The 11614-nt window shown below is 40.6% G+C and overlaps 2 protein-coding genes across 2 annotated transcripts in view; both read right to left on the bottom strand.

The window, feature by feature from the left end:
* Positions 1-3906, bottom strand: part of LOC109465521 — a 6756-nt gene extending 2850 nt beyond the window's left edge. The window contains 7 exon segments of the mRNA XM_019762878.1: positions 2-25; positions 28-483; positions 803-909; positions 1321-1412; positions 1730-2469; positions 3331-3425; positions 3754-3906. Coding sequence (XP_019618437.1) covers positions 2-25; positions 28-483; positions 803-909; positions 1321-1412; positions 1730-2437 — 1387 coding nt within the window. The 5' untranslated portion in view covers positions 2438-2469; positions 3331-3425; positions 3754-3906.
* Positions 3907-5955: 2049 nt separating this feature from the next.
* Positions 5956-10796, bottom strand: LOC109465541 (tetratricopeptide repeat protein 28-like; the record flags this gene model as incomplete). The annotated part of the gene is given in 3 exon segments (XM_019762894.1): positions 5956-9646; positions 9649-10377; positions 10697-10796. Coding segments are annotated over 3 exon segments (3702 nt in total), but the record flags the coding sequence as incomplete, so codon positions are not given.
* Positions 10797-11614: the final 818 nt, after the last annotated feature.

An 11614-nucleotide genomic window follows, 5' to 3' on the forward strand; every position in this document is an offset into this window, starting at 1 on the left:
GCGTACTTACAGGGAGGGGGCCCATCACCTCCATACATTCATCTACAAGGCCAGCTATGAACATTTTTCGCTGGTGGACAATCATGTCAAACAATGATTTGATTTCATCTGTTCTCCTTTTCTCTACTTCCCTTATCTTTGGATCGTCATCATCAAGACTGTAAGGATCTACCTCTTGCTCAATTCTTGCGATCTCCTCTTTTACAAAGTCTCTATGTTTCTCTAGTTTCAACCTGTGTTTCTCTGCATCATCAATGTCTACCTTTTGTTCAATATTCAGAACATATTTTAAAAGAGACTTGCTTATTTCCTGGATAGCTTCCCTGATATCTTGCCTCCTACATCTTACCAGTGCTGCATTACAGAGTGCTGCAGCCTTGGTGAAGTCTCCACCGTCTTTAGTCTGGATTCCTCTCTTCAGGTGTACATCTCCTAACTTGTAGAGAGGCTCTGCTTCCTTGCTGTATTGATCAAACTTTGAATCTGTAGAGAATGGTTATCAAATCTCACTGGTTATCAATTTCAGTTATTATTTTTACTGTTAAATTTTTAATGAGTCTAACGTTTGCATATGCCAACCATGATCGTTAAAATATATCGCTGTCATTTACATGAAAACACTTTCTGATAGTTTATGATGAGTATATTCTTATCAAACGATACCGTATATCGTACAAATGTACTCTGTTGCAACAAGCTAGACGAGCATTGCAATTGCATAACTAATATTGCTAATATAGTAGAATTATAAGATGGGCCATACTACTACAAAGAGGTTGTTGAAAATATTTCTGAGACTCACATTTGACATGTACAGATTTGAGTGCGGCTGCAAAGTGTTGTTCTGCCGTGTCCAGGTCCCCTGTCTGCAGGGCCCTGCATCCCTCCTGTAGGTGGTCTTGGTATGAGCTGCAACAAGGGGATAACATACAAATAATCTTTCAACCAAAACAATTTTTAATTTGCATATAATAATTAAAAGTACGTTACATCAAGTGCACAGATAGTGTGTACTGTACCTACATATATACCATCTGGTAAAGTTACTTCAAGGTCAGTATTTTCTTACCTACAAGAAAACGCGAAAAGACTACCTCAGAGAAAACAGTGGTGCTAGTGTGATGTTTGTACTTTTAACCAAATACAGTATATTATCATCATCTTTCCACTAGTAAAAGATTGTATTAATTCTCCTACTAGTGAAAACGTATTTGTTAACACAGGTTAATGTGCTTAGCACGTGTTTGGACGGATGTACTTATGTGACCTGAAAAATAGATAGAGCTCAACTCAGCCCAGTTTGAATCAAGGTTTCCCTACCTTTCAGTGTGTTTCTCGGGTCTTTTGATGCTCCCAAACTGATGCCTCGTCGCTGATCTTCCTTTTGGTCTTGATTTGTTTGGTGATGATTGCTGAAGCATTCAATTAATTGTACTTTTGCCATTCTCATTCTACACTTCATGCATGGTTCATAGATTGTTACAAACAAATCGTTTTACCTGTCTACATTGGATCTATCGTAACTACGCTTGTCAAATTAGCAACTTAATATTGATGTCTTCAATTGGCCTGCTTGGTGAAATAATGTTGTTCACTGCTTTTCTGTTATTATACTTAATGTGTGTCCTTGCCCGGGTCACATACTGTTGAGTGGACACTGTTGACGTGAGAAAAGTTTTTACATGTTGTGGGCAGTGTTAGTCATGGCAAATTAGTTAAAACTACTCACCCTTCTAGCTCTCACTGTTCCCCACAGCTTCACCGTGTACAAGACACGATGGTGCAGAGTTTGTTTCGTCTCCAGAGTCTCACATCTGGTCAGGGCCTTGCCGTACATTGCAGCTGCCTTGGAGAACTGGGATAGTTTGGATGTTTTCTTGCCTTTCTCAAGGTAGAAATCTCCTAGAGATTTGAGAACCTCAACCTCTAAGAACGTGTCACCCTTGCCGATTGCAGTTACTAATGTGTCTGTGTAGGACTCCTCAACAGATTGCCAGAGTTTACCTACTCCTCTGGTTAGTTTATTGCAAGTTTCTACCATTCTTAAGACATTACTGTCATTAGTACCCAAGTAATCTGGTGACAACCACTGATATTGTGGAGTGTATCCCTGCAGAAGTTGTCTGGAGAGTTTCTCCATGTAGTCAATTCGATGACCAAGTGTTTGTCCCATGTCTGGACCTTTGCAGCGCAATAGGGCAGTAGCATACAGAGTAACAGCCTTGTCAAACTCTGCTGAATCCTTTCTCTGCTTGCCTTTCTGAAGGTGCAGGTCTCCAAGACTTTTTAAGACTTCTAACTCCATAAAGAGATCCATGGAAAGAATGGCGTCTCTCAGTGCCCGCCCATACCCGACTTCGTGACCATGCTGACTCTTGAGGAACAACTCCAAGTCCTGCAACTTGTCTGCCAAGCTAATTGTATTCATGTCAGACATTTTCCGTGATGATTTTTGCTCCAATGATCGACCTTTGGAGAGAGGAGAAATCCATTTGGACATTTTCATTACTTAGACCACACCGTCAGAAAGATTACCGTTTTTTAGGCGGGCCAATTATTTCAGGCATTCTGAAAGATTTGGTCCGCCTGAAAAAAAACGGTCCGCCCCTCTGATCATTTAGATGGTGTGGTCTAAGTTAGTAATTCGATTTCATTGTTTCATTGTTCATTGTTAAAGTTTACCTGGGCCTTAATATAGCAAAAGAACAATTCTTGTAAGACATAATGGGGCAACATTGCGATTTTGAGAAGGGGGACAGATTATTTCAGGAGTTCTAAAAGGTTTGGTCCCCCTGAAAAAAAAAACGGTCCGCCCCTACAACACTTTAGATTGAGTTGTCTTATGGTCATTAAAATCAGTTTCTTATTGATGAGACAAGTCTACATTGGTAATGATATGGTAAAAGATCAAGTTTAAATGTCAGTAACGGTAAGTGATACTTATTGTTTTAAACATAGAAATTAATGATCACACATGTCAATATGATGTAGGTTTAGCGGCTTAGCTGTATGTCATAGAAATAAACAACGAGGTATCTCAGCGTGTACTTTGTGTGAAAATATTAAGCATTTGATATTGTGGGCCATCGTCCGTTTTGTGCCACGTCCACTCCCTGTTGCCACGCCCCATATATGGTACCCGGAGCGAATTTTTAGTCGGACCAGAATTTTTAGAACACCTGTTCCGACCACTCTGTCGTGGTTGTGTTGTTGCATAACCTTCGTATTTAGAACAGTCTTACTAATGATAAATGATACGATTGACGCAGTTGTAGTACTTCATAATAGCTGTTATTGTTCCAATATGTACTGTACGCCTGGGTTACTTACTTCAATGTTGTCAAGTCCACGTTGTCCTCGGTACTGCTATGAGTGGTGAAAGAGACCGGTCTTGATCGGATGGAAGCCCTCCCCCCACCATCAGGCTACAAGTACAGTACAGGTACAGACTGGTACAGAAAAAACGGAAGTCCACAGGTGTGGTCGAAAGCTGTTGTTTACATGTTTCGCTTGGGGGCGTCAGTCGAGATTGGATACTGTTGGAAATACCCCGTATAGAGAACAGTCTTTTGATACCCTAGGCGCAGTTGAAGTACTTATTAAGCTGTTACTATTTAACATAAACACTGTTGAAAAGAAAACATATCGAGAACAGTCTTCCATTCATGATAGGCTAGTTGCAGTACTTACGAAGCTGTTGTTGTTGTATATATAAACACTACTGTACATACATGTATGGGACGGGTTGCTTACTGCAATTCCTTAACAGGTCCGCCTTGCCCTTGGAACTGCTGAATGTGAGGAATAGTGGTGCTGGTCCGTGTGGAAACTCTTTAACGGCTTCAATATTGTACCGACCGGTACATATGCAGGTAGAACGGAGCAGGTAACTCGTACAGGTGAAACAGGAAGTCCCTAGCTAGGTCAGCTCACACCTGTCGTACCGCGCAGGGCCGTCTGGGAACGGGGATTCCACATTACAAGGGCGATTCTCCGTTCTTCTTCTTCGTTCATCCGCGCCTGACCAACCCAAGAGCTTTTATGGGCGGGTCTGGGTCAGGCCAGGGGCCTCCCACCGCGTCTGGAGCCGAAAGCTTGGGGTGGGAATGGGCGCCCGCTAATGGCGGTCGCCTCAGTGCATAGTCAACTTTTGGCTTCAGACGACTATTTCCGCATAACTTAATACCGGAAGTCCATGGCCGCGCATAACAAAAAGGATAGTTTCTAGTAGCCTGAGTCAGTGTCACCAATGGGGAGAGGATCTTGGGGAGCGGACGAAAGCTAACAAGGCTGACACTCAGGCTAACTTTTTAGACCAAGGAGCTAGCTTTAAAATGTTTGGACTCAGAGATACAAAAGGAGAGAATATTCAGAACAGGGTTGAAGATCCAATAGGCAGTGACTAGGTAAATAATCTTATGATTCTAGGTTAAGTAGGGAAACCCTCTTCAGCTGGTTACACAGTAATACATGTATGCCTCGCTACGTCAAATGGGCTAGCAAGCGGACACGAGATCAAGCGGTCATGGGTTCAATTCCTGGCGAATCCCTAGCCTCTACCAGGCTTCGGGAGGAGGATGAAAAGAGTAGAAATTGGCCAAATAGAAAATCACTAGAGACTCGAGAAACCTTTGGCAAAAGTTTTTTTTTTCTTCACATGGCGTCATTTGTTTGACATAACGCTAGATTTCCTTAAGGCCATGTTGATTTGATTATATGGATGACATCCTCTGGGAACCCCAAAACTGATGCGCGCGTGCGAATAAAAAAAAGTTTGCAAAAAAAAAAAGTTGCTTTCATTATGAAATCTGTGTGGTCATGAAGGTTGAAAAAATAACACAGAGTATGGTTTGGTGAATAATCTACTCTTTAAATTCATTTCTCTTTACATTTTCGTCTTTTTTGTTTGATTTTGGCATTTTGCGACATTGGTATCATTTTTGAATATTCTTTTTACAACTTACGGTATATATTTGCTCATTTTGCAACTGTTTTGTACGATTTACAGTATGGTTGAAAACTTTTTTTTTTGGAAACGGCCGAAAATTCATGCGCGCGCGGATGTCATCCATATAATCAAATCAACATGGCCTAATCTAAAAAAAAAAGTTGTTTAAAAAGGCAAATGCGAAAATTGAAAATCAAGACCCAAGTGAAAAGTATTTTGCATTATTTGTATGCATTAAGTTTGGGTAAATCACAGTGTATAACTATGGGTACATTAGAGTTAAATTGTTAGGACTATTTTGTTTTAAAAATGAAACTGTATGTCAACAGATTGAACATTTAGCATCAGTTATCCACATCAGTTCAACATACATAGTAACATACTTAACATAACGGAATACATGGAGGCTTCTGTTCTAGAAAACAAAGAAATGGGGCAAGATGACTGAAGAAAACAAGCTATATGAGATTAAAAATTAAAATATTATGTGTCTGACAATTTGAACAGGTACATACTATTATAGGACATCGTAGCTTTTGGTGCTGTCATCTATCAGATTATACATGTAGAATGGTTACATGTACATGTAAGTACACGTAATGCAAATAAATTTGATGTTCCACTCTGTCGGTCTGCACGTCACAAGAACTCACCAATTCCTTTTTTGGTTGAACCGTTAAACGCCAAGTAATCAATATAGTACTTGCACTCAGACTTCACTTATCTATCGTGTCTGCAGTACCTTGTACACTGAGTGACCCAGCGGCACAGACGTCTTCTCTTCTGTGTGTTATGATATATTTTAATTTGTAATGTTATGTAATGCATTATACTTGTAAACGAAAGCGCATTTCACTTAAAATATGATTGTCTGTAATCTTATTAACGTTTCCAGAATATTGTAATGAGCAACACAATTCAGAATTAAGTCTGCGAGTTGTTTAATAAAGACTGAATTGAATTGAATGTAAGTCTGTTTTTTTTTTCCCGTCACTTAAATTTTTTTAATGAAAAATCTCAAAACCAACAAATTTAAATTGGTGTGGCTCACAGTGGAGTCAGGCTGATAATCTTTGTCAGAACAGGAGACAGAGTGGATGTTTTTACTGTCTTGAGGTGCAGACAGGAGTTCCAACATGTTTTATATCATCAGATTACATGATACATTGTAGACCTGATGATGAAGATTAAAATATTATGAAAATGAAATTATTCTTATGTGTATGTTTTTTGTGTGTGTTTTCAATTGATAGAACATTGTCATTATTTGTATGTTAGAGAATAGACACGTGAAACCAGTGAGCACAGTTTGAAATATTTCCCACCTATATTCTTCTTTCAGATACATTCTGGGGTACAAAAGTAGCAGCTGATGTCACATGACATCTACACGCTTTTAAGATATTATTAGGCCTTCGAAAATAAGTTGTGTTTCCTGTTTCAGTCCTGAAAAAATATTTTTTTAGATTTTTGCTATTTCTAGTGATCCAATTTGAACAATATTTGGTAAGTACATTGTAATACCAAGTAAAACTTGCATGAGGACACCCTTTCAGCAACAAGGACAGGGAAAATACATTAGGCCAATGTAGTATCCTTTCGGCACCAAGGACAGGGAAAACACGCATTTGGTCAATGTAGTATTCTTTCAGCACCAAGGGCAGGGAAAACACACATTGGGACAATGTATATGTAGTATCCTTTCAGGTGGATTGATTGCAATTAACTTTGGTACATGTGTAGTTGATGTGTGCCTTTGCGTTTTCAAAAAAATGCAGTGACTGCTTGGACAGGCAGTTTCCTTTCCATGGCCATTGGAATATCGTTAGGTTCCAGATCGGTAGGTGTCAGATTGTGCTTTATTTCTTTCTTGTATGATCTGTGTCATCCTCCTTGCCTGATCACGATAGTTGTCAGCCTTTCTGTGATTACCAAGGTAGCCCCAAGTGACAGCCAAGTTGTTCAGTGGCATTACAATGTCAGGATGTGCATTACTTTCCCCATAGATTCTCTGCCTCATCTGTAGTGACTGTTCATAATAGCTGACAGCTTTTCTGTAACCACCAAGATCACCACAGGCCTTGCCCAAGTTATTAAGTGAGTCGGCAATGTCAGGATGGTCAGTGTTCTCCCAATAGATATTCTGCCTCATCTGTAGTGACTGTAGATGATAGCTAAAAGCCTTTTTGTGATCACCAAGTTCCATACAGGCATTGCCCAAGTTATAAAGTGATGCGGCAATGTCAGGATGGTCAGTGTTCTCCCCATAGATACTCTTCCTCATCTGTAGTGACTGTTCATGATAGCTAAAAGCCTTTTTGTGATCAGCAAGTTCCATACAGGCATTGGCCAAGTTGTTAAGTGATTCAGCAATTGCAGGATGTTCGGTGTTTTCCCCATAGATACTCAACCTCATCTGTAGTGACTGTTCATGATAACTGACAGCACTGTTGTGATTTCCATGTTTCCTACAGGCATTGCCCAAGTGGTTAAGTAAGTGAGCAATGTCAGGGTGTTCGGTGTTTTCCCCAAAGATAGTCTTCATCATCTGTAGTGACTGATTATGATAGCTGACTGCCTTTTTGTAATCACCAAGTTCCATACAGGCCGCGCCCAAGTTACTAAGCGATTTGGCAATGTCAGGATGTTCGGTGTTCTTCCCATAGATACTCTGCCTCATCTGTAGTGACTGTTCAAAATAGCTTTCAGCTTTTCTGTAATCACCGATTTTGTCAAACACTGCGCCCAAGTTATTAAGTGATGCGGCAATGGCAGGATGGTCAGTGTTCTCCCCATAGATACTCTGATTCATCTTTAGTGATTGTTCATGATAGCTGACGGCCTGTTTGTAATCACCAAGTTTCATACAGGCATCGCCCAAGGTGGTGAGTGAGTAGGCAATCAAAGGATGTTCAGTGTTCTCCCCATAGATACTCAACCTCATCTGTAGTGACTGTTCATGATAACTGAGGGCATTTTTGTGATCTCCAAGTTTCATACAGGCAGTGCCCAAGTTGTTAAGTGAGTAGGCAATGTAAGGATGTTCAGTGTTCTCCCCATAGATACTCAACCTCATCTGTAGTGACTGCTCATGATATCTGACAGCCTTTCTGTAATCACCGAGGTCCCTACAGGCCACGCCCAAGTTGTCAAGTGCTGAGGCAATGTCAGGATGTTCGGCGCTCTCCCTATAGATATTTTTCATCATCTGTAGTGACTGTTCGTGTATGCTAATGGACTTTTGGTAATCACTTAGTCTACCATAGGCCGAGCCCAAGTTGTTAAGTGCTGAGGCAATGTCAGGATGTTCGGTACTCTCCCCATAAATAGTCTGCATCATCTGTAGTGACTGTTCATGATAGCTGACGGCCTTTTTGTAATCACCAAGTTCCATACAGGCATTGCCCAAGTTTGCAAGACTTCGTGATGTTGCAATGTCAGAATGTTCGGTGTTCTCACCATAGATACTCAACCTCATCTGTTGGGACTGTTCATAATAGCTGACAGCTTTTCTGTAATCACCGAGGTCACTGCAGGCCACGCCCAAGTTGTTAAGTGTGTTAGCAATGTCAGGATGGTCAGTGTTCTCCCCATAGATAACCCTCATCATCTGTAGGGAGTGTTCAAAATAACTGACGGCCTTTCTGTAATCACCGAGTTTGCTATAAGCATTACCCAAGTTGATAAGTATGTCAAGTCTGTCGGTGTTCTCCCCATAGATACTCTGTGTCATCTTTAAGGACTGTTTATAATAACTGGCGGCTTTTCTATAATCACCAAGTTTCCCCCAGGCATGACCAAGGTCGTTAAGAGACGTAGCAATGTCATTATGTGGATTCCCTTCACCATATCTAGATCTAGCACTCTGTAGTGCCTGTTCTGAACATGTCTTACAGTTTTCATAATCACACAGACTTCTGTATATCTTTGCTTTCACTCTGGAAGAGTCGTCAAATAGAATTGATGATTCCTCTGTTGAATGACCGTTGGCAAGCTTTGAAATAAAGTACTTTGTTGGCCTTTCTGTGTAATAGTATCTCATGAGCTGTTTAGCCTTTGAAAAGTAAAACACCTTCCTTAATGTCTCCCCAATTGCAATGTGTGTATCTGTTGACATTGATGACAAGGCTGACATGCTTTCAACCTGGCCTCCATTACTCATATATGTCCGCAGCCTCAGTTCTGCAGAGATGCTCACCATCACCGTCAAGTGGTGTGCATTCTCACGATTGATGGCGCCAATCTTCTTCAGATTCTCAATAGTGTCCCAGATTTTTGTCGGTTGTATGTTATGAAGTAGCGCTAAACAAGACACTGCAAGACTTGAAAATCGATACATTTCTTTTTTTACATCCATCAACCTACCGGTTTTCTCATCGTTCTCAAATATTGGTGCATTTTCACGAAGATGTGTTAGTGCTAATATGCCAGGAATTATCCCTCCGTGATTTTCTTGCAGTACATGAGTCCATAGAGCGATATACACATCAACCAACTCCTGTTCTCCTATGATTAAACACACATTCCCCAATATACTAGCAAGGTGGTATCCTTTCTTCAGATGAAAAGTAAGGTCTTCTTTTAGAACTTTGGTCATCTCCCTTGGTGTGCGGATGAGTTCACTTGTAGATGTGCTGTTTTTTCCTCTGCCTAAAGGAGTTTTGCATGCCTGTGGCATGGAGCCATCAAATGCAAACCGCGTGGCGTTACAGAGTCATAGAACCAGTTGTCAAGAGGGTCTTTTGAGTAGAAATTATTCAGCGACTTAATCCCCATGGCTGGGAGAATGGTTTCACCCAAATTGATGACTTTGAGATGCAGAAAATTAGTGAGGTTGCGGAAATACCTGACATTATGCTCTGTTTCATTCTCTACCAAAATGGCGAACTCTAGATCAGAGTATGGTGTCACCAATCCTGTGGCTTGTGACCCCAAGCCTATCATGGCGTACTTACAGGGAGGCGGGCCCATCACCTCCATACATTCATCTACAAGGCCAGCTATGAACATTTTTCGCTGGTGGGCAATCATGTCAAACAATGATTTGATTTCATCTGTTCTCCTTTTCTCTACTTCCCTTATCTTTGGATCGTCATCATCAAGACTGTAAGGATCTACCTCTCGCTCAATTCTTGTGATCTCCTCTTTTACAAAGTCTCTATGTTCCTCTAACTTCAACCTGTGTTTCTCTACATCACCAATGTCTACCTTTTGTTCAATATTCAGAACATGTTTTAAAAAAGACTTGCTTATTTCCTGGATAGCTTCCTTGATATCTTGCCTCCTACATCTTACCAGTGCTGCATTACAGAGTGCTGCAGCCTTGGTGAAGTCTCCACCGTCTTTAGTCTGGATTCCTCTCTTCAGGTATACATCGCCTAACTTGTAGAGAGGCTCTGCTTCCTTGCTGTATTGATCAAACTTTGAATCTGTAGAGAATGGTTATCAAATCTCACTGGTTATCAATTTCAGTTGTTATTTTTACTGTTAAATTTTTAATAAGTCTAACTTTCGAATATGCCAACCATGATCGTTAAAATATATCGCTGTCCTTTGCATGAAAACACTTTCTGATAGTTTGGTGAGGATAATCTTATCAAACGATACCGTATATCGTACTAAGGTACTCTGTTGTAACACGCTAGACGTGCATTGCATAACTAATTTTGCGGCTTTAGCAGAATAATAAGATGGGCCCTGCTACTATATGTATACAAAGAGATTGTTGAAAATATTTCTGAGACTCACATTTGACATGCACAGATTTGAGTGCGGCTGCGAAATGTTGTTCTGCCGTGTCCAGGTCCACTGTCTGCAGGGCCCTGCATCCCTCCTGTAGGTGGTCTTGGTATGAGCTGCAACAAGGGGATTACATACATACAAACAATCTTTCAGTATTTTTATACCTACAAGAAAAAGAGAAAACTTTCCCTTACATCACGCACAATATTTAATTCGATACCTGTTAATAAGACTACTTCAGAGAAAACAGTGGTGCTAGTGCGTTGTTTGTACTTTAAACCCAATAAATTAACGTCCGTTTTGCCACTAGTAAAAGATTGTATCAATTCTCTTACTAGTGAAAACGTATTTGCTAACAAAGTACAGGTTTCCCTACCTTTCAGCTGCAGTGTGTTTCTTTGGACGGTGGCCCACAGGTCTTTTGATGTTCCCAAACTGATGCCTCGTCGCTGATCCAATTCCTCTTGGTCTTGATTTGTTTGGTGATGATTGCTGAAATATTCAATGAATTGTACTTTTGCCATTCTCATTCTACACTTGTTGCATGGTGCATAGATTGGTACAAACATATCGTTTTACCTGTCTACATTGGGTCTATCGTAACTACGCTTGTCAAATTAGCAACTTAATATTGATGTCTTCAATTGGCCTGCTTGGTGAAATAATGTTGTTCACTGCTTTTCTGTTATTATACTTAATGTGTGTCCTTGCCCGGGTCACATACTGTTGGGTGGACACTGTTGACGTGAGAAAAGTTTTTACATGTTGTGGGCAGTGTTAGTCATGGCAAATTAGTTAAAACTACTCACCCTTCTAGCTCTCACTTTTCCCCACAGCTTCACCATGTACAAGACACGATGGTGCAGAGTTTGTTTCGTCTCCAGAGTCTCACATCTGGTCAGGGCCTTGCCGTACATTGCAGCT

The sequence above is a fragment of the Branchiostoma belcheri genome, unplaced genomic scaffold (assembly GCF_001625305.1).
Source record: "Branchiostoma belcheri isolate BF01 breed outbred unplaced genomic scaffold, Haploidv18h27 scaffold152, whole genome shotgun sequence".
Classification (NCBI taxonomy): domain Eukaryota; kingdom Metazoa; phylum Chordata; class Leptocardii; order Amphioxiformes; family Branchiostomatidae; genus Branchiostoma; species Branchiostoma belcheri.